At 46.4% G+C, this 27,392-nt stretch overlaps 2 protein-coding genes across 2 annotated transcripts in view; one reads left to right on the top strand and one right to left on the bottom strand.

Moving 5' to 3' along the window:
* The window catches only part of SMC2 (structural maintenance of chromosomes 2), a 92,791-nt gene extending 74,045 nt beyond the window's left edge, over window positions 1–18,746 (bottom strand). Inside the window, exons 1-5 of the mRNA XM_037431662.2 lie at window positions 18,280–18,746; window positions 9,783–9,944; window positions 8,920–9,030; window positions 6,417–6,554; window positions 5,555–5,695 (exon numbers count right to left, since the gene is read on the bottom strand). Coding sequence (XP_037287559.2) covers window positions 5,555–5,695; window positions 6,417–6,554; window positions 8,920–9,030; window positions 9,783–9,944; window positions 18,280–18,597 — 870 coding nt within the window. The 5' untranslated portion in view covers window positions 18,598–18,746. The remainder of the gene's footprint in view (window positions 1–5,554; window positions 5,696–6,416; window positions 6,555–8,919; window positions 9,031–9,782; window positions 9,945–18,279) is intronic.
* A 1,016-nt stretch (window positions 18,747–19,762) lies between these two features.
* Window positions 19,763–27,392, top strand: part of LOC119185224 (uncharacterized) — a 43,378-nt gene continuing 35,748 nt past the window's right edge. The window contains exon 1 of the mRNA XM_075875635.1: window positions 19,763–19,841. The gene's annotated coding sequence lies outside the window, so the exon portion shown is untranslated. The remainder of the gene's footprint in view (window positions 19,842–27,392) is intronic.

The raw sequence follows: 27,392 nt of genomic DNA, 5'->3' as shown, positions 1-27,392 counted from the left end.
TGAAGCGGTTAATTTGAAGTGCGCAAACTTGATGCGAACCACTAAAACGGATTTTATTTCAAAACAGGCCCTTCCTTGGCACACAAGTAATACTACGAGGTTTCTGGAGTGCTATTTGAACAATCACCGCTGACTTAATATTTGCTTTTAGTGTCCCTTTGAAACGGTACTGACAAAATTTCGCAGCCAAGATAGCCTGCGGAATCAATTGCCGAAAACATGCGTATTTCACCTGCAGAATATCAACAATGAATATAGCTTGGAAGGTATTTTTAATTAATTTTGAAGTTTACACGAATGACCAGCTTCATCGTGTTATTGGGACCCCCTACTTCACTAAAGTGACAACGCTGCAGCAAGTTATTCTTTGGCCGTGTTTGCTCTAGCAGACTACTGTGTTTACTCACATAATTTGCGCACTTTTTTTCGCGGTTTTCGGGCTCCGAGAAGGGGGTGCTGCAAATTACGAAGAGATTTCGCGAATGCATATGAAATAATGTGCGATAGTCCTAACATGTGCAGTATACCATAAAAACATATATAAATTGAATCACAAGCAAAGTCAGGGTGTCTACCAATTACATTTTTCCAAATTCCCTGACTTTTCCAGGTTTTCCATGACCATTTCAAGCAAATTCCATGACCGGTATGTCTGCTTGGAAGAAACTGCGCACTGGAAAACAAACTCCTGAGCAGTAAAAAGAAATTATGAGGCGCTCATATAAAATGGAAACCATGCTGCTTTATTGCATTCCCTTGTCTGAAAGCATTTTTTACAATAAATAAAATATTCAAAGACACAATAATTGTCCCTCGACAAACAGAAAAGCTTGTTTACTTGCATCGGCAATGCCTTCACTGTTTCAAGGATTCAATCTCTTGCTGCAGCATGGAGACCTGAAGCTGTGCGTCTTCCATCAGTTTTTGCTTCTTTGATTCAAGCTCTTTCACAAGAGCCGCAGTCCTCTTCTTTTTCCTTTCAGCATCCAATACGTCCAACCGTTCCTTCTTTTTCCTCTCCAGGTCTTCCTTCCATTTGATGTTGGAACTTCGAACCATGTCTATCATCTTGTCTGTTACGTCAACTTCTGCAACACCACCTGCTGCAGACACCTCATCGTACACTAACCTTTGTGCTACAAGTGACTCCTCCTTCATATTTTCCACAAGACATTCCTTGTTCACTGAAAATCCCCGCTCCACGGAAGAATTTCCATGTGAAAGGCACAGCACAATCTTCACAAACAGCAGTAGCTCTTCATGAGAACTTGCACAGAGTTCCACCCACCGCTTCTCCAAGCGCTCTCTTGCACAATCAAATTTTCGCAAACGCACTTGTGCAGTGCTGTTCGAGCACACTTGTACATATGATCTACTTGCTCTCTCTCCTTGTAGGCCTGTAAGGTGCCCATGCTCTATAAGTACTTCAAGTGCAATGTTTAGCTGCTTCTGGCCAGCTTCCACAGAAGCGGCACAAACTGCTGGGTTTAAGCAACTGGCCCCCCTTGTCAGCTTGTATTTCAGAGGTGATCTTTCGATTATCTTTGCTGAACAGGCCTTAATAAATAAGATGCATTCTTTTTTGACACTTACCACCGCAGTGTGAGATGGTTTAGTGATCTTTCGCAACTCACTTTTGGCGGCAAGGCCTATGTCAAAGGCAGCTATACCAATGATGTTGTTTGGGTTCTCCAGATCAATTTTTATCAGTTTTGAAAATGTGCTTACAGCATCCAGCTTTTCCTTTAGCACGATTCGTCCCAGCAGTGACCGCAACAGGCCGTCCAGTGCTGTTGCGAGAAAAGGTAGCATCGGGATGTTTTGAACAAATTGTACAAGCTTCTAAGAAACACTACTGTGTTCCACTTTGTCACATTGTGGCCTGTTTTAAATGCACCACTCACAACGTGCAGTCCGCAGCTTCCAATGCCCACAATATTCTGATTTCCATCAGACGCAGAAAACTCTTGCTTCAACGACTTCAACAACTTCAAATTGACGTTTGGACCATCCATCGAAAGTTGAAGTATTTTTGCCGGCTCAATGTTCTCAGTGGCCTTTTTGAAAGCGGCAGCTAAATCTTCTGCGCGAGTGTGTCCTAAAAAACAGGACGTCAGGTAGCTGGTTTTGACAACGTCGTCAGCTGGGTCCCAAAACCTGACCAAAACGTCCATTTGCTTTTTCTGAGCAATTTTGTTCAGGGACTCGTCAAAAGCCACGACCACGTGTGGGACACTATGCAGCTTTGATAGCAGCCTGTTTCGGAAGTGCGGGGCTATACCGTAACAAATTGTATAGCCAACTTTGTCCTTACCAAGTTGCAACTTCTTCGCGACGTCGCACGTGGGGAACATGATGGGAAAAAGCGCCACTGACGCTGCTGCTGAACGAAACGATCCATGGGTCGCTATAGTGTTCAGACACCAAACAACTTCTTCTTTCGTGACACATTTTTTGACCAGAAACCCATTTAAGGATGCCTTCCCGTCAGGCGCGACGGCCACCGGTTTAGCAGGCACGCTTTCAGCACTCGTGCTTGGCACAGTCGATACACATTCACTCGTAGTCGTAGCAGTCATGGAACACGGCAAGTTGGGTCCAGCACCGAAAAACGCGCGAATGTTTGTCTGGGAAGCACTTTGCACAATGCTCACAGCAGTTAGGTGTTTCTTGCTCACAGCGTGACTGGAGACAGCAGCGATGCCCATATTGCTAAGCGAGAAAGTCTTCTGGCATGCTGCACAGTGAGCCTTACTTGTATCGTTCGGCACTGCTCTAATCCATGAGGCGTGCTCGGATATTTCCGCGTTCACCCAATAAGGGTTAAACGAACACTTCTTCGCAAGAGGCATAGCAACTCACTGCATGCTCACGGCATCACAAGAAGAATGGCAATATTGCTGCAGCCCAGGCATCTTGATATGTGGATTGGATTGGATTGGATCCGATCTGGATTACCATATTTACTCTACTACTGTTTTTGTATCCCAGTCCAATTTACGCACCTGTAAACTACACATTTCAGTAAAAAAAATAATTACGACTCGCATATTCTGTGCACCTTGCCCTCTGCTGATGGCACTTCCAGCCTAACCAGAAAACCCTCAAGCCGAGCCGAGATCGCGGCCAAGACAAACATGCACAATTTTATGCGCGTGAGTAACGTTGTACTCAGAAAGTAGAAGCGCCAGCTATGCACTGCTTTTTTTAACTATGCTTCTGCTTAGCTATTCTGTGTGGTTTAAGGAGCAATTTTTAAAGCTTTGATTAATGCTAATGAATATTTTCGTGACGATCTGAAAGACTACAGTCAGTTTCCATGACCTGGCCGGATTTTTCAGAAATTCCCTGACTTTTCCAGGCGTGTTCCAATTCCCTGACTTTTCCAGGTTTTCCAGGTTTTCCAGGTTGGTAGACACCCTGAAAGTGTACTTGCTAATTTAACAGAATTAGCATGGTCTTTAACTAGTCAGATCCAGTCACACTCGGTCTAATTGGAATCATGGCCGAGAGGTCCAATTGATAATCATCGTAGCGGCCACTGTCACCGCCCTCCCAAAGCGCATCGTCCTCGGTTCCACGGAGCGCGTTCAAATGCCCCATTTTCTTGACGCTCTTCTCGACAATTCTGGGAGAAACAAGGTCATACAACACGACAATATCGGAGGACCTAAGCGTTCACACATGAATGAAAAGGTCTTGAAAAGCAGAAAACAAGAGCGCATTCTTCTGCTTTTTCCCCTATTGATCGCGCCGATCATCACAGGTTGAAGAACATCACGCTGAAGTGCTTGGCGGCAGCACGGTTCCCGTTTTCTTAGGCAAACTTTATAAAAGAGACCTTGAATTTTGAAAAATATATAATTATTGTAACCCATTACAGGAAAATAGTAAAAATGCAGTGGAAGAGTGGCGTAACCTAAACTTCAAAAATCAATCACACATGCGTTGCGGCACAAACGCTATGGTGAGACAGGCCTTCGTATGCCTTCGATGCAGAAATTTGTCCATGCTGTGATGCGAGCGTGCATTCGCACGGTGGTAGAGATGGGGAGATAGAGAGAGGCAAACGCTCAAGCAGTTCCGGTGACTCGTTAATAGGTTTGAGGTTTCAGGCGGGTCTGGTAATCTAGGGACCCTAGTTCATGGGAAGTCCTCGAAGGGACTTCGCACTCCCAGCTCGTTAGACTGCATTTGCCTGCTCGAAGAGGTGCACGCGTGCGCTGGCTCGAGCGGGTTGGGGAGCGCAAAATATGCGAGTGAATATTTTACTTTCAAGTAAACCTGGCTTATTATTAGGGGTGTTAGAATTATGCAAAGGCCCAAATTACGCGAGTAAATAAGGTATTACTCGGCAGCTGCTCCCCGGCCTCAGCAAACGAGTTGAAAGTTTTGTGGTTGATGACATTGCTGTCCCATTTCCTCTTCAAAAAAAAAACTGTTCTGTGCACTGACATGATCGAGCATTGCACCCACTAGGTGGCGATTGTTTCAGGCTGCGGCTTGTAGTTTTTGAAACAGAAACTGGTCAGTAATAACGAGACTATAATTAATTATCTGTCAAACTCTATAGAAAACGATGTGTTGTGTTATGACTAAAAGGCCCCCAGAAACACACTGCAGAAAAAAACAACCAAAATGTTTGTGTTAGTACCCTTTTAAGGTTAAAGGAACCCATTACGCCAACAATACTTTTTCCTTCTTTAAATTTAAAAGCTTGCTCTGCCAGCTTATATGCCTTATATTGATCATTTCAATTCTTAAATGCACTCTAGAAATGCATTCTCACTTGCACTCTAGAAAGTGAAATTCTGCCATTATTCACAGTTGCTTCCACCTCATTTTAATTCCCCCCTCCAAAAAAAAAAAAAAAATCTATATTAGCACATGACTTCTTTCAACTAAATGAAAATGCGCATGTTAGTTGGGTTATGACAAATATGCCCATTTTTCTTTATAATATACATCACACATTATTCAAGCTGAAATTATTCAAGCTAAATCACTTTCTAACGGTTGAACCTAAATTTAAAATTGACAAAAGCCCAGTTTTGAGCCTAATTGACTTTTATACAGAAATTACAAATGACTAATTACAATTACATTTAATTGCACTAATTAACATTGATTATCAAAAGTGGCACCAAAAGTATTGCCTCATTTTCTTTCAACATCGACACATTTTTAGACAGTTCGTCATACACTCGAACCTCTTTATAACGAAGTAACATATTACACAAAAACAAGTTTGCTATATCTATTATATTTATTGTTATATTTGTTATAAAGGTCTACTCCTAACACTATATTGCAAGACTATTCTTCATTTACTTTGTTATGACCGATACTTCATTATGTCTGGCTCCATTATATCGAGGATTGAGTATTTTGAGCTTGAATCGTACAAGGTAGAGGCTACTCGTGACGACGATGACAGTTTTCTGGCCCAAAAAACCCACCGGAAGGAGAGCTTAAACAGCTCAACTGTTAAAAGGGATGCTTATAATCCACAGCTAAGCCCTCCACAACGTGGAAACCACGCACAAAACCTTACCAGGTCCTTCTTACGCTCCATGGCTGCGATGACCTCGCCCATTTCTTTAGCCTTGGCCTGCAGCTCTTCGACGGAGGCCTTGGACTGCTGGACAGTTGCCTGCGTTTTCTCCAGCTTCTCCTTCGAGTTACGACTTAGCTCCTGCACGTGAGGAAGCGGAACAAGCATTGTGGACATGCTAACAGGACGGTGCCACGTGAACTTGCGCGATGATGCCAAGAGATTAAAATTTTCTCTATCGCTTCTCTCAGGTTGTTTTGCCTACTGCTGTGAAGGAATTTAAAAACTAGACCAACAACAAGAACTTGTTTGAATACCTATGGCAAAGCTTGCCTACGGTAAAATACGGGTTGATAAGAAAATTCGTACGAGGTACCCTGCTTATAAGAGACGTCTCGTATAAAAGCCAAGAATGGCTGCCCAGAGCGTGCCTCTCATAAAGGGGTTCAAACTCGTAAGAATTATTAGTTATATAACAACGGATTTTTCGTCGCCCTTCGGACATTGTTATAACTGGGTTCAACAACGTAGGTTACGCAAGCCAGGCCCTTTCCAATGTCTTTATCTTTAACACATAATTATTATCCACCAGCCCTGTTTGTGGCTTTGCTACAAGCTTTACCGGCCATACATAATTAGTGAGCTTCATGCAGACGGTAACTATGGCCATTCACAAGATATTGTGAACTAAGAATGCGATTCACGTGCAAGTAAGTACGATACACATGTTGCTAAAATGAATTTTCGTTAAGGGGAGACGCTACTCGAAAAAGGTTATTATTTTTATTTGCAGAAGAGCAAATAATAACAGACACAGAGCCAAGGGTGTCAGAATGTTACATAATTTGCAGTAAACACTGACCTCGGTCTGGACGTACTGCCATGCGACGTACAACTTTGTCAGGTGGTCCAACTCTCTCGACACCTTTGTGTAGTCCAGGTAAGCCTGCCTCTCCTCCTTCAGCTTGTTCAAGGTAGGCGTAATCTCTTCGTTCAGTACCTGAAGTGCCATCAAGAATGTTATGAGGATATTGTGCAAATTACATGCATGACGTAGTGCGAAACTTTGAATGCGCATTGAAAATCCCTTACCACAAGTCGGCAAGCTTTTTGCTTTTATAATCTACTAGTTCTTGTGTTGCGAAATTCAGCCATATCAAATCCCTTCTAGCCAGTTCCTACTGGCCTGAAGTAGTGCTATAGCCTCTGAAAGTGGCTCAGAATGTGAGCACAGGGAAATTCAATGACATGGTACCGCCCATAATGAGTGCAGGCGTGTTAAGCAATATATATAATCACCAGAAGGAACAATTGGGCAAGTTGGTGCACTTACATCTTAAACTAATAATAGCGCGACAAAAACAGGGACAGGAAGGAAATGACAAACTACATTGCTGCAGTTTGTCGTTTCTTTCTCGTCCCTGTTTTTGTCGCACAATTATTTCTTTAAGGTATAGGATATCACCAATTAATTATTAGTGCACAAGGCTATAACAACTTCACAGCAATGAGTAATACTACTGAAACAGTGCCCATAAATAGGGAAAAAATGTCTGACTGTTTGCAATTTCTTGCCAATAAAGAGCAGCAGATGCTTTGCTGATTGGCAAGGTTGGCTAAGGCAAGCGTTAGTTTCATTGATCAAACAAAGGAATAATGAGGATAGCGGGACAGGACCTAGCAAGCAAGGAGTGTCTTGGATTCAAGAAGGCTCAATAGTCGTTTTTTGACCCAGTCATAAATAAAGCAGGTACACTCAATTTAATGCCTCTCAACAATTTTACACATCTCTAAAAATTTGCACTTTGGTTCTCCCCCGGCTCTAAACATTTGCATGTTATGTGCATATTTTGTAAATTTTGCAGAAAAAAAGACAATGAAAAAAAAAAAGAAAGGTGGCTCTTAGAATGCAGTAAATATGGTAGCAGTTAAGACTATCTTCCTGTCTGTCATCACCAGACTGCCCCAAGTCTGGTGTTATCCAAACTGAACTGTAAATGATAGCAATGTCACAATATGCTGGCCACAGTAAAATTTCTTAATATTGCTGTGGGAAACGTGCGCAAGTGTGCAATGCTGTCACTGAACATCGCAGTGCTAAGGCCAAAGGTATTTAGTATAAATATGAGCCACCTTTCGCGTGACGAACGGCTAAGCATATACGGATAGGCCCAGACGCGGTGCACCCTGCATACGATGCGGAAGCAGTTTCTCCACGGTAATTTTCATGCATGTGCACTCTTTAACCAGTACAGTATTACCGTACTTTGCTTGCAGTAAAATGGCACTGCTAGCTAAAACAGTACCATAGAGACACAGGGCAGTTGTTAGGTGCGAGTGTTCCACGACTGTCAAGATAACTACATAGGAAATCGTTTGCAGCCCACAACGCGACACCACTAGCCACTCATTGCACGCACGATTACAACGAAGCGATATTCGCACCCTGAGCCGACAAAGGGCTGGTCAAATGCGTACAAATGTTGCCTTGCAGATAGCAGGCGATGAAGCGGCGCCTCTATTCAGTCCTTTCTGCTTTGTTGAAAATGACACCCCGCACCCAATGTTGCAAATGATTCCGGGAAGTGAGGTGGAAAGTGTTGGGGCAATTAAAATTCATTTGTAATGAATCTATCTCTCCAGCCTGTAATTCGGCATGATGGGAGCGTAAAAAGGAACGTAGCTGGCGAATTTGATCGAGATTTAATGACCTTAAAAAAATATCGCCGGAGTTGACCTTTAAGGGGGCCTTGCAACACTTTTTTGAGCATGGTCAGAAAACGCTGCCGATCGGTAGTAGAGGCTCCTGACAACATACGACCCAAATATTATAGCGCAGCACACGGCCTGGAATTCACAATAAATTATCAAAGTCAACTAAAAATAGCTTTGTCTTTTCTCGATAAATCACGGAAAATAATCCCAGTAAGCCCATCTATCAGCCATTGGCTGATTTTAACATGGCGCGCTCTGTTGTTACAGAGGTCGCCACGAGAGGCCGTCACTTGTCCACGCGTGCGCACGCGATTGCACTGAAAAGGCTGCGTATTCAAAGAAAAAAAAAGAAAAAAAAAATAAAGGTCACGAGGCGCGAGTGATATTTTTTGTTTGCCCCTCCCATCCCTCCCTGCTCAGCTTCCAGAGCTTTCAACGGGACGAGAGAATGTGACAGCAGCGTGTGACAAAAAAAATTCATGACAGAACTCCGCTCGTACTGAACGGATTCTTGAAATTTTTGCGGCATTCAATTTGTGAGGTAATACAATTTTCCAGCAAACTAATTCCATGGTTACTCAAAAAAGTGATTCAGGGCCCCTTTAGAGACTCATCAAAGGGCTCTACTGTATTATGAAGGCAGGCCTTACGCTGTCCAGTTCAGCCAGCTTGGCTTCCTTCTTCTCAATGGTGCGCTGCGCTACTTGCTTCTTGCTCTCGTACATACGCGTGCCAGCTGCTTCCTCGATCATGGCCAAGATCTGCAATGGAAGGTGTAGTAATATTATGCACTTTCTTCAAACGACTACAAGTCGACCAGTAAGTTCTGCACAAATGAGCAGGCTCCACGCTTTGCGAAATGAAACGGGTTCTCCAAGAAAGAAAAAAAAAAAACAGTCGAAAATCTTCAAGGAAACCCCATATGTTCGACAGTAGTTTGATGGTTGCACAGAACAGACTATACTTAGTTACAACCGAAGAAATAAAAAAATATGGCTGCAACTTAGCTCGGTGAGGCCCGGTTATGCTAGCGAAAAGCTTGTTCACTCGTTTGTGCTAGTTCCCCCTCATAGCTGAAGCACAGTTTGCCAAAAGAACGATACGGCTAGTCGAACGCTTCATACAGCGTGCACCCACCACAGTCGTTTCGTCAGTTTCTGAAGAATTGATGGTTTGTCGTTGCTATAGAAAACATCCGAGTTTGGTTGAGCAGTGATGTCAGAATCTCCAAAAAAATATATCAAGACGTTGAAGTTTCTGTCCTTAAACCAGCAACACAAATGTGGGTCTGTAGCGAGAAAGCATGCAAGCATCGTCGGGTGGAACACATGTGCTAATTATCTGTGAAACAGGAGATGCAGACTTTTTTTCCCCTTCTTTCTTAGCTTATAACTTAGCTTGTAATAGACTATAACGGCAAGCGAGTAGTGGTGTGCCCCGCTCAATCGTGCAGGCACGATTTACCACGGTCCCAAGAAATATCGCGCCCACACGACAGTCTTAATGAACAAACCTCGGGTGGCTTCATGTTGAGCACCTTGGTGATCCGACCCTGCATGATGAGGAAGTGAGGGTTGTTGACGTTCAGCTGCACCGACCCAAACAGGTCCTGCACTCGGTTACTGGTCGCCGTCACACCATTGATGAGGTATTTGTTTCTGCCGCCTACGACCACCTGCATCCAATAAAGAGTTGGAGCAAAATCGGAGGGGTACAGGAACATTAGAGGGGCCAACGTATAGGCCAGCTTGAATTAGACTCGAATACGGCATTGGCCACTGATGATGTTCCATGCTTGAACAAACGTGAGATGAGCTATTGTGCCACACAAGAAATTGTCGCACGCTTGACTCGAAAAACAACAACTATTAAATGGAGTTTGGAACCAGTTCATAACACACACACACAAAAAAAGCTTCGATGCTTAATGTTTGAATTGAAGAGTGGAACAGAATGTAATCGAGCTCTATTTGCATTCCCTTCTCAGTTGTCTGCAGTGCTTCATTTCCCGGTGCGAATTAGCCAAGTACCTACTATGCACTCATAGGGCTATGTGCACATCTATGCAGCAGCACATTTGGTTTATGCTGTGCCCGATGATAATCCATTATGCCTGAGCACTTTGTAATAGGTGGGCGTTTTAAACTACTCCCTCACTGCCCATTTCACAAGGTGTGAAACCTGGCGAGATTCTGCACTTTTGCCATGCAATGTTACATGTGTGGAAGCAAGTCTTTGTACTTGTGACACTTAGATAAAGTCTTTTTTCGGAACATATCACTTCACTGTAATCATTTGAACCCACAAAGGCAAGAAGAAAGAAAGTCAAGACACACATTGACAAACTGCATTCAAGAAATGACATTTAGCATGGGTAAATGAAGCCACTGCATTAATTATTAAATAATCGGGTTCTCCCAAGTAGCAGACTTTTATGTTGTACACAAGTGCCTTGCACAATACCGTGCGCAAAATCTGTTCACACCACAGTACAGCTTAGAAACACACCTGTAAGCTTCGTGCCTCGACAACAATGCGCAATTACTTCTTTGTATTTTCCTTTTCGTAACTAAAAACAATTTCAAAAGCAGCAACTGCTCTTTGAAGGCAAATCACATTTCTGCGAGTTGCCAAAAATAATGATTCGACAAAAGCTCCAATGTAAGAGCGGGCTAAAAATCTAAATATCGAGTGCATTTTTGTAACACCAATGCAAAGGACACGGTCTAGTTCCAAGCGGCGCACGCATGATGCACGTCGTTGATGACATCACAACAAATTATCGACCAATCAGGACCTCATGTAGTAACAAAAAGAAAAAAAGGCGGTCAAGAAGCACAGAAAGTTTCAAAATGGCAATGAATTTTTTTATGCCACTTAATACACAAGAGAACCGCTAAACTGCAGAATGTGTTCCAATACTTCACTGCAACATATTCATGTACATGCTAGTGAGGAAATACATGCTTCTCGATCCTGCTTCAATGAGAACAATGGATTATGAAAGCAGTGCTGCAGAGTTCAAAAAGGCCTGCATGTAGGAACAACACATGCGCCAACTAGTGCCAACAGAAGCTATCCTTAATGGCAATAGGCTACGTATGGTACAGTATGTAACGACTGCGATTGCCCATTTTCGCAGAAATTTTTTTAACTGAAGAGCGCAGCTTCTTAATTTCTTGTTTTTAAACTTGCGACAGCGGGGCAGGAGGCTAAAAACTTATACTCTGTGTTTTGAATACGTTATTTTGCTGCTGGGAATGGCAGCTAAGTCCTACGCTGACGCCACCCTTGGACCCAGACAAAGCTACAACTTCATGCAATGAAGCCATTGAGATGATAACAGGTAAAGCTTGCTATTTGAATAAAAGCTTGCAATTATTCGAAAGCTCGTAAATTGTCAAAGCCGAAACTAGTGTTTCGGTAAACAATGCGTTGCGGACAGCAATGAACACCCAAGCATTTCGGGAGACCCACCCTCACCTGTCCACACGAATGGACATAGACTCTCTTTGCAAGTTACGGAAACACGGTACTCAAGTACAGCAAGGCAGTACAGTAATGCTTCTCCTTTCACGCTTGTGCTTTCACCGCTCCCAGTTCCAGTGACGGAAGACAACGAGGCGTGACAACCTTGCAGTGATGTGATCGAGGAGGGGTTGAGGCTGGCACCCCGGCTTCTACTCTTGGGAGGTGCTTTGCTTACAAAAAGAACACATGTTTAACTGGCACATTTACACGAGTTACAAACAAGCAAGGTCTAGAGACACGCCTTTGCATCACAAACGCAGACAAGCATTCGTGTGCGACACAAACTGCTGTAGCTCGAATGCCAATACGAGTTTCTTGCAGGTTGGATTTGGACATCGCCCGTTAGAGAGAAAGAGAGAGACGAAGAACTTTTAGTTTGAGCAAGTACCTTATTCCAGGTAGCTGCTGGCCTTCGTCATCTTCCATGCCCATTGAACTCGGTTTCACTGATTCTTCAGGCCCGGGTCAGATAACTTGGCCTCCCACTGCTTTTAAGTTAGTGCATTGGTTCCAGGGTTTTATCTGCATCCCCATACCATACGACATGAGCTGTCCGGGACATCACAGTACTCACAGATGTACGAGTGATCACTTGGCGAGATGCGATGAAGTAGCGTTCGGGGAACGTAGGTGTTCGTTTGCAGCTTCCCGAGAGTTACTGCCTCTTCCCTAGCCAGGCTGAGGCGAGCTGGTGGATAAATTCTTCTGCCTAGCCTGTAGCGATGCAGCATTTCGTTGTACTTTTTAAGTACATCTTCTCCCTTCCCTAGTGCTTCCTGTAGGAAGGCCCGGTGAACAGGAGCTCAGACGAAGGCATCAGCTGCCTCATTTCCCATCAGAGACTTGCGACCCCGAGTCCAAACGATGCACGTTTCGGGTAGGTCCTTCTTTGCAGCAGTGGCGAGAATTTCTGAGGCTTGCCTGGAAATTCTTTCTTTCTGAAAATTTTGACGAGCCGCTCAGGAACCAGTATTACTGCTGCCTCAGCACACGTTGAGAGTGCTAGCGCTATGGCCGTTTCTTCTACTGTATCGATCTTTGCAGTTGCAGCGAAGCCTCCAAACTCTGAAATGGGTCGAACTCTTGAGTACCTTCTAGTGGGGCTACCCAACAAGGACGCCGCTCGCGCTGAGAGCCCGTGCTTGGCTGTGACTGTCGCCATTATATATTCTCGCTCGTTGCCGGCTAATAAACGCCTTAACAATTTGGTGGAGAGTGCTGCGATCCCTGTCTATGCCTTTGGAGCTACGATCACGTACCCTGCCATCTACTATGTACCACGACGCTTCTCAGCAAACGCCCCCTCCAATGCCACCCCCTTGTCCCGGTGTCCCCAGAATCCGCGATCCACCCATCTTCACTGGCGCTGATGGCACTGACGCGGAGGACTGGCTCGCCATTTACGAGCGCGTGAGCGTCCCCAACAAATGGGACGAGGACGGCAAGCTGACCAACTTGGTGTTTTACCTTGCCGGTGTCGCCAGTTTGTGGTACAACAACCACGCGTCCGATTTTGCCACCTGGTCCGATTTCAAGACCGCAATCGTCAACGTCTTCGGCCGCCCTGCTGTTCGCAAGCTGCAAGCCGAGCAGCGTTTGCGTGAACGTGCTCAGGAGGCTGGTGAGTCATTCACCAGCTATATTGAAGATGTCCTGGACCTATGTAACAAATCCAATCTCACCATGTGCGAGTCTGACAAGATCCGAAACATCATGAAAGGCATTGACGATGATGCCTTCACAATACTGCTTGCCAAAAACTCCGGCACAGTGGCTGAGGTCATCACACTGTGCCAGAGCTACAAGGAGCTCCGCCGGCAGCGTTCGATGACCCGACGCTCCCCACCACGAGCTGCAACGCTTGCTGGCTTGGAGGCCAGTTGTGACCAAGTGGCGTTGATGGCAGACCTGAAGTCCTTTATCCGCGAGGAAATCGCGCGTCAGTTCTCGCTCCTGCCCTTTGCCCACCAAGCTGCTGTTCAACAATCGGCTACTACCGTTCTCCCTCCCATCCGCCGAGCGATTGAACAGGAAATAGCGGAGGTAATGCCTGCGTACCACCCTCCACAGCCTCCGGCTCCTGCGCCCCTGAGTTACGCGCAAGTGGTCGCCAGGCCACCCCAAGTCGTTCCAGCAACCGCCCCTCTGACTTACGCCGAAGCTGCCACTCGACCTCCGTCCTTTGCAGCGGGTGTGCCCGCTACGTATGTTGACTAACCCCTCAGCCTCAGCTTCAGTCCACCATGCAGCCACCGTTCCGTCCATCAGCCCTTGCGACATGGGTGAGACCTACCCCGGTGAACAGATGGCGCACACCTGACAACCGGCCCATCTGCTTTGCCTGCGGTTACGCCGGTCACGTGGCCCGTTATTGCACTCGCAAACAGCCGGCTCCAATTTCTTCACCTGTTGCTGGCCAACTCAGCCGTCCTTATCGCGAAGAACCGCCGTCTATGCCACCTCGATCTCGCCCAGGTCCATCTCGAATATCACCGTCTCCACGACGCCGTTCCCTGTCTCCCATGCGGCCAAGTGCGGCAGCTCATGAGCGGGAAAACTAGTCGTCGCAGTCCCTGAGGCAAGGACTGCGACGCTATCGCAATGTGAAAGCCCTCAGAGCAGCCCCTCGAATGTCATTGACGTGCTTGTGGACGGTGTTTGTGCATCGGCTCTTATTGACACTGGAGCTGCCGTATCAGTTATGGACGAAAAACTCTGCCGCTTACTTCGAAAAGTGACGACGCCACTTTCTGGGTTATCCCTCCGTACTGCAAGTTTGCACCGGATTCATCCTACAGCAGGGTGCACAGCTCGCGTTGTCATCCAGGACGTTCTGTATGTCGCCCAGTTCATCATCATTCAGGCATGCTCTCATGACGTCATCCTGGGATGGGACTTTCTCTCCCGCCATGACGCCGTCATCCATTGTGCCGCCGCCGAAATTGAGCTCTCACCCTTCTCGCATTTGACGTCAGAAGACAGTCCCCCGACACTGAGCAAGATTCTAACGAAAGACGATACAACAGTGCCTCCAAACTCGACGACAGTTGTGTCTGTCTACTGCGCTGGTCTCTCCGACACCACTGGACTTGTTTCGCCATCTGACCGCGCTTGCAGCAGGAAAGGGTTGCTAGTACCTTTCGCGACCGTGCAGGTCAACCAGGGCCACACTGCTATTTTTGTAACCAACCCGTCCCCGTACGCTGTTACCTTGCTTCGAGGGGAATGTCTCGGCAGAGTGGAACCAGTCGACGACGCACAAGTCCTGGACGTACCCGATGACACGCGCGCTCCCAGGTCGTGTACCATCAATGCTGTTTCCACTTCTGATTCGTCGTCTGCTGATGTATTTGGCCCCTCCATCGCTGACAACCTTACGGCCGTACAGCGTTCCCAACTTCTGGACCTGTTACAAGAATATCGTTCTTCTTTCGATGTCGGGCGAAGTTCTCTCGGTCGCACGTCCGTTGTTACGCATCGCATCGACACTGGTGCCCATCCACCTTTACGGCAACGTCCATATCACGTGTCGCCTGCTGAACGTCGAGTAATTAATGATCAGGTTGACGATATGCTCCGACGCGACGTTATTCGGCCCTCGGACAGTCCATGGGCGTCACCTGTTGTTCTTGTTGCGAAGAAAGACGGTTCTGTGCGGTTCTGTGTGGACTACAGACGGCTCAATAAGATCACTCGCAAGAATGTTTATCCACTGCCACGCATCGATGACGCGATTGACAGCCTTCATGGAGCCGATTTTTTTTCTTCTCTCGATCTGCGCTCGGGGTTACCCATGGCTGACGACGCTTGACCAAAGACCGCCTTCGTCACGCCAGACGGCTTGTACGAGTTCAACGTCATGCCGTTTGGTCTATGTAATGCACCTGCGACCTTTGAGCGCATGATGGACGCCGTTCTGCGCAACTTGAAATGGTACACGTGCTTGTGTTACCTCGACGATGTCATTGTCTTTGCTCCGGATTTCTCCACGCATCTCCAACGTCTGAAAGAAGTTTTCACACGTGTGAGCAATGCCGGCTTACAACTAAATCTGAAAAAGTGCCGCTTTGCAGCACGGCAACTCACCATACTGGGGTACGTCGTGTCCAAAGACGGCATTCTTCCTGATCCTGCCAAGCTTCAGGCCGTGGCCGAATTCCCTAAACCTGCATCTGTCAAAGAACTGCGTAGTTTCGTGGGCCTGTGCCCATACTTCCGACGCTTCATACGAAATTTCGCTACGATCATATCACCGCTGACGAAGCTCCTTGGAAGCAACGGGCCCTTCAATTCATGGTCACCCGAGTGCGACGACGCGTTTGCGAAGCTCCGCCATTTGTTGACGTCGCCTCCCATTCTACGCCACTACGACCCTACAGCCCCAACGGAGGTGCACACGGACGCCAGCGGAGTAGGCCTCGGCGCTGTCCTGGCGCGGCGAAAACCCGGATTCCCTGAATATGTCGTAGCATATGCAAGCCGTACGCTCACGAGAGCCGAGAAAAACTACACCGTCACGGAGAAAGAGTGCCTGGCGATTGTCTGGGCTCTTACAAAGTTTCGACCTTATTTGTATGGTCGCCCATTCGATGTCGTCACCGACCATCATGCACTATGCTGGCTTTCATCATTGAAGGATCCCTCAGGCCGTCTCGCCCGTTGGGCTCTTCGCTTACAAGACTACGATATCCGCGTGCTGTACCGCAACGGACGCCAGCATGCCGACGCCGACGCCCTCTCGCGCTCCCCTCTGCCTGAAGGTGATGTGCTCTGCTCAGTATCCTCGGCTGCTGTTTCTGCCATTGATGTTGACATCATCGCTACCGAACAGCGAAAGGATAATTGGATCAGCCCGCTCATCGACATGCTCTCTGATCCATCCGCAACGCCATCCACGCGTGCCTTGCGTCGTCAAGCTCGCAATCTCGCCATTCGTGACGGCCTCCTACACCGACGCAATTACGACGCCGACGGCCGGCAGTGGTTACTCGTGATACCCCACAGTCTGCGGTCAGAGATATGTGAATCCTTCCATTCTGATCCGCAATGTGCACACTCTGGGGTATTCAAAACCTATTATCGCATTCGACAACGCTACTTCTGGCGCGGGATGTACCGCTATGTGCAGCAGTTCGTTCGCTCTGCCTCACTTGCCAACGCCGTAAACCGTCAGCCCACATGTCGCACGCCAGTCTACAACCGCTACCTTGCCCTGACCGTCCCTTTGGCCGCGTAGGTATCGATTTGTATGGACCACTTCCTCTGACGTCGGCTGGTAACCGCTGGGCCATCGTTGCCGTTGACCATTTAACGCGATACGCCGAAACCGCCGCTCTCCCTGCGGCTGCTGCGCGCGATGTTGCGTCCTTCCTGCTGCATCGATTTATACTGCGCCACGGACCACCCCAAGAGCTTCTCAGCGATCGAGGCTATGTCTTCTTGTCGGAAGTCGTCGAAGCCATTCTGACGGAGTGCCATTCTGTCCACCGCAAAACTACTGCTTACCACCCACAGACGAATGGCCTCACCGAACGCTTTAACCGCACCCTCGGCGACATGCTTTCTATGTACGTCGCTGCCAACCACACTAATTGGGATAATATACTGCCCTTCGTCACCTACGCCTACAACACCGCCCCTCAGAGCACGACTGGTTTTTCACCTTTCTACTTGCTGTACGGAAGGCACCCGTCGCACACCATGGACACGATCCTCCCGTACACGCCGGATCCATCTGAGTGTGCACCTATTTCCGAGACAGCCAGGCTTGCTGAAGAGTGTCGTGAGCTTGCCAAGACTTTTACGATGCAAGAGCAAGGGCGGCAGAAGAGTATTCGTGATGGCTCCACCACTTCTGAGCCCACGTTCCTTCCTGGTGCGCTTGTATGGCTCTCGATCCCGACCTCTGCAGCTGGCCTCTCGTCCAAGCTACGTCCCAAATACGAAGGCCCCTACCGTGTCATCGAGCGCACCTCACCCGTCAACTATCTGATCGAACCCGTTGAACAATCTTCGGACATGCGCCGCCGTGGGCGAGACATCGTCAACGTGGAGCGCCAGAAGGCTTATTATGACCCGCTCATAATAACAAGCTGTTAGGTCGCCAGGCGGCTTCCTCTTCGACCCCGGGGTAATTGCAGCGAAGCCTCCGAACTCTGAAATGGGTCGAACTCTTGAGTACCTTCTAGTGGGGCTACCCAACAAGGACGCCGCTCGCGCTGAGAGCCCGTGCTTGGCTGTGACTGTCGCCATTATATATTCTCGCTCGTTGCCGGCTAATAAACGCCTTAACACAGTTAACATCCTAGCTGCCGTTTCTTTTTGCCAGTTCGAACAAGAGCAAAACTTTTTAAAACGCTTTTGTGTTGTTGGGGTGCCTTCACTAGCAAAAAACAAAAGAAGCTAGAAAGTAGGAGCAGTATAGGCAGTCATACGGTACCGTATTTGCTTACCGGACTGCCTGCTCTAACGTAACGTACCTGTCTGGTGATGGTGAACTCATCGTAATGTTCGTAGCCAACGGGTTTCTGGCGCGAGTCGCGGTTGTCGAAGGTGATGGAAACCGTGGCCTTGGTGATACCCGCCTGTCCGTTCTTGTACACCAGGTCTTGCAGGTTGACGGCGCGCACCTGCTGCAAGTTGCTGATGCCCAGCACGAAACATATAGAGTCTAAGATGTTGCTTTTGCCGCTGCCGTTAAGTCCCGTAATGGCATTGAAGAGCGGGTCGAATCCCTTGATGTCGACCCGCTGCCCGTACGACTTGAAGCCGTCGATGGTGATGCTCTTGATGTGCATCTTCTCGTCTCAGTCCTTCGTTCGCGCGTTTCGGCGACTCGATCCGAGCACTATCATTTAAACGGCGGCCATTCACGCCAGGTTTACCGGATCTCGCATACTCCGCGCACTTTTGAGCGGGCTGCAAAATCTGGCGCCAGAGATCGTTGGGTCTTTAGCGCAAAGTCATTTGTTGTGTGGCGCTGCAATGCAGTTATCATTTTAGTGTTCAAATAGTTTAGCATGAATTAATAAAAATAAACATTATAAAAACAACATAAAACGTTTAAGCAGAAAAATTTAACAAGTGTTTGAAGTTGTTACGGTCTTGTGGTGCACGCAGTTTTATACACTCTTTGTGGCTGTCCGCAAAGTGCGAAATCCACATCCAATGCGAGCCAATTAGACATGGCGTCCGACGTAGAAACGTGCGGAAACCGCTCCGCAAGCACGTAGCACAAGCCGGCTCATCCGTGTCCTTGGCGCGGGGCTCTCCGTCGCACAACGATATCGCCCAAAGGTGAAGCGACCACGCGACCGAGCCGCGGACCGGCGCCGCCGGTCGGGCGCGGGGCCATGTTCCAGTCGAAAGTTAGTCCTAGCCCGACCCGGAGCAGCATCAAGGAGGCCAACGACCACCTGCAGCTGCTGCACGTCAAGGTGGCCGAACTCGAGCGCACCGTGCAGGAGCAGGCCGAGGCGCTCATCAAGAAGGACGAGGCGATGCAGACGCGCATTCGCGACGTGGGCGACGCCAAGGACGCGCGCATAGCCGAGCTGGAGGCGCAGTTGACGGTCGCCGAGGAACGGATACGCAAGCAGGAGGAGTTGCTCCGTGATCGCGACATGCAGCTCGAGCTGCTGTCGCACCGCTACGCGCTCGTCGAAGAAGTGGCCGCGTACACTCCGGTCGTGGAGAAGCTGCTGGCGGCCATGCGCCGGCTGCCGGCGAAGACGACGAGTCGCCAGGCGCCGCGGTCGCGTGCCAACTCGAGGGGAAACCTGACGGCGTCGGCTCCTCGCAAGAATTCGACTCCCGGCACGCCCAACCACGACGGCGGGAACAGCGTGCTCGTAGACGGCCACGCGCTGTCCGAACTGCGCATCGGTCGCAGTTTTAGCATCAACAGTAACTTTTCGGCGTCGGAAGACGAAGGCGACGTGGTGGGCGCGATGCTGTGACGAAGGACGGCTCAAGCGCGCTTGCCGTCGTCTGCTGCGGAGGAGGATTTCGCGCGTACATCGCCCTCTTCAAGGTAGCAGCGGTGAGTTCAGGTGTTAAAGGGACGCTAAAGCGAAACAGCGGGTCGGTTTAGATCGATATTCGAAGTCTTAATATCTTTAATTTCACCATCAATTATTATATTTAAATTTCGCGCCTAAATATTAAGGTTGAAGTCATAAAACTTCGAAGAATATTTTTGCTACACAGGCTTAACGGAATTTCCCGAAACTTGTTGTGTTAAGTCTCTGGCCCCCTCAGTACTTCGTTTTTACCGATTAGAAACAGCGTAGGACCTGTCAGACGCCGTCAGAATCTATGACGTCACCGCGCTTGTTGCGGGAACTTCAAGGCGGTGTCACTAGTCGCGTTTTGTTTTGCGCTCACCGAACGTCTCCTCGCGGTAAGCGTGGTTATTTTACAAGTGTGAAAAAGTAATTTACTCGTACGAAAAAAAAATTGCTCTTCTATTGAGTGTCCCTTTACGTTTCCTGAGATGGTGTTGGTTCACGTGCTCTTCTCTGGAAGCGCCTATTTTAGCCTAATACGTCGCATCATTTCCGAAGCTAGGATATACGAGCACAGCTCTATGCCTTATTTATGAATAGAGGGAAAAAATGATAGAGCGTGGTAGAAGAAGAAGTGTGTTGAGGAGAATTTTAGAAACACTTAAGCGCGGCAGAACCTGTGGCCTGCATACATGCGCAGCAAACAAATGTCTGCTGTAAATATCATAGCCTGCTTCTAAAGCAATGCTGCCTTAAAAACTTGTTAAAAATAGCTTCCTGCAAATGTAAGTTATTTAAGGCTGTCACATGCTTGCTATTTGATTTTTCTGCGATGTAGTCGCTCCTGTTTGGTTCACTTATGCATTGAATGTGAGCAGAAATGCATGACTGCTAACACCTTGTAAAGACATCTTGACTGCTGCAAAATGCCCGCTGCTAAGAAGCAGCAGCTGTCCTGTCAGTCGCTTGTGATGAGCACGCTTCTTTCATTGTTCTTATGGGGACATAACTGAGGTTTTAGTGGACGACTGTCTTGGGATGATCATCGCGAAGGACTCCAGCATCGAACGTGACTGTGCCGTGCAAACTCGCTGTTCCGCTGAAGACTTCGCGGAAACTTCCTAATGGTGATAACTCAATGATCTTGTCTCGTTGTACTACTGTCTCGTTGCTAGCTACTGCGACTTCTGGGTTGTCTTTCTCCACACTTACAGTGTCTCCTGGCTGTGTGGTCATTCCTCCTGTACCTAATAAGAATCTCACCTTGTTCTCTTTGACCCGAGAGCGTGGCACGTGTAGTGCGTCTAGTGTGTGCTTCAAAGTCCCAACCCTTAACTTATATTGCATAACTTATAATTTTGTTTATAGCATGTACTTCACAATGTTTTGAAGATTTTTTTTCTTATGGAGATCTTACTAGTTATACCAGTATTATTATGTCACTTCAAGCTCCACAGATGCCTGTATGCTATGTGTGTTGTACATATGATGAACTTAGGTGTAATGCTGTAAATTTTGTTTTTCCAATAACCTTCTAGAGTTGAAGCAAGCCTTAGCACGAGCTTCCAAGCTGACAGATATGTAGATAATAAAAAAATGTTCCTCAACTGCTGTCGTAGCCATAAAACTAGCCTATGCTTTCCAGACTCACTACGATTGTTTATTTCACATCTGCCTTTATAGTTAAACGATTGCTGTCAATCTTTTCAAGAAATGAAAATTCTAAAGTAGCTTTGAAAAGCCCACTTTAAGTGAATGTTTTATAGTTTAAAACACTGTTAGCATTGATATTGCTCTCTTGAAATTAGTACTTGCAAGTCCACCACTGTGTTCTTAAAAGCAGCTAGTACAGGCTGTTTCTGTGGTGGCAGTGTTTCGGTGGAGACGTTATACGTATAAAAAGTGCATAATGTGAAGTCTTGGCGAATCATTTTTGTAGAATCTTGGGAAAGAGGCGCAAGGGAGGTTTACAAATCATTTTTGTGGAATCTTGGGAAAGAGGGGCAGGGGAGGTTTACAGAAAGGAAAAATTGTCATTTTCTCATTTGTGTCATGAAGTTGCCAGATCAATTCATGTGGATCCTACTTGCAGAAACCTTTCTTGCTGACGAAAAATTTGGACTGGTCCCTGAGTGAGTGATATGTGGGACCAACATCGTCAGCTAAGCTAACCTGGAGGAAAGCCAATTGCAGTTTAAGGGTGTAGTGAAAATGGCCCATTTATTAAGGCTAAAAAGCTTTCTATGTTTCATTAGAACGGTTCTCCAGCAAAAACTGCCTTTCTGCCAGCTAGACCACCCATGTGCTTGCTGCACGTCAACTTTGTCTTTGTGGTGTTTGCTTGATTTAGCATTGTCACATGACCACAACTTGACTTGAGACGTGTCCTTGTCGTCTCTATGACGTTCGTGTGACTAGGAATTCTTAAAAAGTGACGTTTGTGTGACAGAAATCACAGCAAGATAGCTGCAATCGTTTATTTGTGCCTTCATGTTATCCTAGGTAAATGCTTAAGGGACCCCTGCGAATTTTCTGCACTCCTCACATGACTTAATTTGCATTTCAAATCCTACAGGTGCACTGTTCCAAATGATGGACACCAACCAACTTTTTGTTGACAAAAAAGGTTCTAGAAATCCATACAGATTTATGTTTCACGTACACCTTGTTTATTTTTATGGTCTTAATCTCTTCCCTGTTGTGTCTGGCAAAAAGCAGTAAAGTTTGAGGTCACCATTATTATTCACTAACACAGCTAGTTTCGCAGATATTCCGGTGTCGGCATCGTTGGTCATGAGTGAAAAATCATCTTATGCGTGACCGAAAAATAAAAAAAAAAGATGCAAATAAGAATTCTCAGCTTAAATGAGGTTCGAACCTGGGTCGTTTGCGTGGCAAGTGGGTGTTCTACCTCAGAGCCGCGCATCTTCTTGGAAATGCAGTGAAAATAACTTCTTGTGCTTGCAAAAGCGGTGAAATTAACCTGCATACTTTACAAACAAACGCTTCCCGTATACATGCTTCACAGTGCAACATGTAATATAGTAATGATGCCTGGTACAAGCGAATGTCGCGATCGGGCATCAGAACATGCGATTGCCATGAATTCATGGTTTAAAGCGGGCCACCCACTGCGAAAGGCAGACACGTTACAGCGCCTTTTTCTTTGAAGCCATTAGTGGGCGCATACCAAGCTCGAAAAGATCTCACATGCACAATTGCCCCCGTGGTTTAAAGTATGCTAACGGTTACACAGAATACAGCCGTATGCGAAAGCTTCACCGACACGAACCATTTTAAACTCTGTACGCACTAGGGACAGGCTCATCACGATCAGTTCACAAAAACTGAACAAAAACGCAATAAAGTGCACGACACAAGCGCTCTACGACAACTGAGAGTTTAATGGAACAAACGTTTCTTCCATTGAACTTCCAGCTTTTAGACAGCGCTTGAGTCGTGCACTTCATAGAATTTTTGTTCAGTTTTCGTGCACTGATCGTGATGAGTATGTTTCAACTAGCCCATTTCCTACTTTACTAGAGACAGGGTATCGCTGTCGCGTTCAGCTCTTAAAGGCGAAGCTTAAGGGCGTCCCACTTTTTTTTTATAGCTACCATTAGCGAAAGATAGTTGCTCAATGCATGAAAAGCAAGTCCTTTGCCTGTAGCGAAGTTTCTTGAATCATTTTCAAAAGGAAGCGCAAAGGGTGAGAATGGAACGTGAACTGGCATTCGAAAAAATGCCTTGGTGGTGAAGCATATACGCTCAACAATTTTTTTATTTGGTGCATCTTTAAACTGCTAGCTCTACTCGGCTTTCCGTACGGTTGCCAAACTTGAGGTCCGTGTAATGATCTTCTTGCAGGCTTAGTTCAGTGGAGGCAAGAAATACGCATATTGGCAGCTTGAGAGCAGAGAGTATACTGGTTTTCATTGATTTCCACAAAAGCAGCTTGCGCGTAATCGTCTTGTCAGATCTCGGCGTGCTAAATATTTTGCTGTGTGCGACCCTATCGACCATGTGTGTCATAGTTATTTCAATGCTCAGACATTAATTGTGCATGTGCAATTTGCAGTGGTCAACTCTTGAGGGACGGCATTAGCTTGTCGCATGCCCATCACTTCTAGGTCACTGTGATGCCTCCAATCGCAGTGCTAGAGATCGTGTCTCATAATACTTGCAACTTAGCACAATTCAGTAGAGGTGTCAGTGTTGCAGTTCTAGAAAAAAAAAAGAAAATGAGAAGCAGCAGCATTAAAATTACCTCACTGCCAGAGCATTAGTGATACACTCAAACCCAGACACAATGAACTATAGGTTATAACGAAGTAAATGAAGAATAGCTCTGTCATTGATACAGTGGTACAAATACATGTTTATAAGGAATTTTTGGATATAATAGAAGTATTTTCGTGGCACGTGTGACTTTGTTGTAATGAGGTTTCGAGTGTATTGGATAAATGTAACAAATGTATTCCAAAACCAATGTGCTCGACAAGGTTGAAAACCAGGTGTGGGAGTGCTTAACAGAAACTTTGTGATGCAGTTCACAAGTTTTCACATGATAAAACCAGTTGTACACTTCTGATGATGAATGATTATTTAATGCGATTCACTCCGTCAATGAGTGATGTTATGTTTAAGCGTGCTGAGTATTCAAATTTTCTATTTGAGTTGCTTCTGGCTTTTGTATAGTACACGTTGAAAAGATGTAGGCCAGATTTGGAGTTCAGCGAGTGCAAGAACACCGATTAATTTAAGTATAGTGTCGTGCGAGAAGATTTGCTGATCATTCAGCAAGTCCTCTAGGACTTGATGGTCTACAACACGATCAGTTATGGGGGCTATCAGTAAGTTATTGTATGCATGTAGCAGTTCTGGTATTTATTGTTCTGAATGTCTGTTTTTCTTTGCAACTATGAGTGCCGTGTAACATCCTCAAACTTTATTTGACGTTTCTCTTGCTTTCCGGCAAGGACATGCAAGCAAATGCTGGGAAAATTAGAAAATTTCACAATTAAATCTCTGACATGTTGGTGAGACCATCCATAAAATTAGCTGTACGCTAATGATATCAGCTCTCGATGTTTTGCTTTTGCATATAATTGAGTTTTTGTTGATGCACTGCATTTTCAAGTGAACTTTCGTGCTTACTATTTTAATTATGTCTTTTGGTATCCTGGCAAAGCGTACCATTGTAGTAAAATATGACTGATGTGGGAAAGCCTCTTTGACCTTTGTTAGATGTTCAGGCTGATTGAGTGTCAGTGTCAGCGGCCGAGCCCGTGGTTATAACACATATATGAGTGTATGCTGCGGTTGCGAGTCACCGGGATCAGCAACTACACACTGTAGCGGCTATAGCTGCTTCCCTCCTTTTCACAACAATAATTACATCTCTTTTTGTTTGCTACATTTAATGTAAGGTATCATAGCAGGATATGCTCGAAATCTCGTAGCATTTCACATCAGTGCTCTTGTTTCATTCCATAATTTAGGCCACAAACCCTGCACCTGTCTTCTGCAATGCTTGAATGTAATGCTGCTTTACTATTTGAACTTTCGTTTCATATTCTGCTCAGTAACGGGCAGTGTGGGTTTCGTGGCAATCATTCAGGCATTGGTTGCTAGACTTTTTTACGTCTGTGGCATATACCGGCTATTTTCAAGTGCTTTTTAAAAGCGCTCGTCTACTTGCTGGCCTGGCAACACTGATGGGTGATAGTGGAAGTTTGTACGCTCAATATTATCGTATTTTGAATGCATATGCATACTGGTCAGTCACACATCTTCTGCAAAATATTCTTCGAATGTCTGGTACTTCTGTCATGGATGCTTCCTGCAAGTTTTGCTTACTAGCACCAGTCAATTGTACGTGTGTACTCAGTTTTAAAGCCCGCTAGGCATAAGTAGTCATGCATACGATGCTTATAGCAGATGCACGTTGCTGAAACTGTAGTTCTGCCAGCTTGTTTGACATATTTAACATGCACAAGTAGCAGGCAATTATGTGCCACACTGCATCGACAAATGTGCTAGTGGTTACATTTGGTGTGGTATTGTCAGGTGTGGCTAAACGATGATGTGTTCCATGAATGACACTGCAATGTTTCACGACGGCCGAACAAATTCACTGCTTTCACTATTTATTGAAGTGCGTAACAGTGAAAACCGCCTGGGACGTTGAGCTTAGAGATTGTGCTTGTACTAAGATGAAATTAATATATATATTTCTTTGTTGCTTTGTTTTGTCTGCTTGTAAAAGCTTCTTGAGGCAGCTCGTCAATATGCAGCTCTTCTGACCACTGTACAAAGATTACTGTTTTCAGCCAAAACTGTTCACACAAAAATCGTGTCTTGGCTTTCTGCACAAAGTCATCTAGTCTCAGAGACATAACGAGATGTGTTGCACATCTTGAATCACTTTGTGTCGTAAGCTTCTTTCAGTGCCCAAATGCAGGATACGAGAATTGAAATGGCTGTTGTTTTTTTTACATTTCTTGTGAGCGTCCTGTGTGTCAGTGTCACGAGATGTAACATGTGATACGGCTCTCGATATGCCCGGTGTGTGGAGCAAGGATCTTTTTTACTGCTCCAACTGCGTTGTGAGGACATAGTCTGATCTCTGACAAATGTGCTCGTACATCTTTTAAAAGTGACAATAAAGGTGTAACAATGCCATAGTTCCTGAAAACTGCAAGAACTTTTTCTTCAGTTTCAATAACGCACACTGCTGTATGTTTGAGTTGCATTGTTGTAATTGCACGCGAGAGGCGGAGGAGGAAAAAAGGTGAACAGCCTTGGCATACGTAGCAGAATGGTGTGGTATGTAGAAAATGTACGGTGTTGTACATACATTTGTTGTGTGTGGATGAGTTTTCATTTGTGAAACAACAGTCCCCTGAATGGCAGTGTTTTTCTCCTTTTACTGCGGCAACAATAAATAATGTGAGCACATTGAGGTGCATGTTTCAGTAACAGTTGCTGCCGGACGAGTCGGTCAGGGGTGTAACAACTGCGCCACCAATTGCGCTAATTTGACACAATTCCGCATTGTTGCACCGAGCTTCCCCAAGACCAAGAAATGTGCTGAAGTTGGGCCACGCTGCGTCAATGCCCGACCAAGCTAAAAATGTTAACAGCTGCGCTAATTTCACCGAGAGATGGAGCTATGGCATGTTAGCGACAAGGGCTGGAAGCGTATGCTGCGTTTTCCATGCGCGAACAGGGTCGACGTGCTGCAAACGCCAGCGTTGCTGGCGGCAATGTTTGTCGCCATAGCAACGGCAGGTAGAACACATTTCTGTCGAAGTTGCGTTAGCCGTGTCGTCCCGGCGATAGATATCCGGTGATTGAACGGGCATGGCAAGGAAGCCAAGTAGTTGTGCCCTAAATAAACCCCATCATGAAAAAAGGGAGGTGTGAGGGGGGAGGAGGCGGCGTGGCTTAGCAGTGTTCGAAAATCTGTTGTCTTTCTAACCCGTGCAGAACGCTGCTTAGGCCACATTCGCCGCAGTACACCGGTACTCTAACCTGCGCAGAACGCTGCTTAGGCCACATTCGCCGCAGTACACCGGTACTCT

The sequence above is a fragment of the Rhipicephalus microplus genome, chromosome 10, assembly GCF_043290135.1.
Source record: "Rhipicephalus microplus isolate Deutch F79 chromosome 10, USDA_Rmic, whole genome shotgun sequence".
Classification (NCBI taxonomy): Eukaryota; Metazoa; Arthropoda; class Arachnida; order Ixodida; family Ixodidae; genus Rhipicephalus; species Rhipicephalus microplus.
The sequence above is the reverse complement of the archived record's forward strand: the minus strand, read 5'-3'. Positions and strand labels throughout refer to the sequence as shown.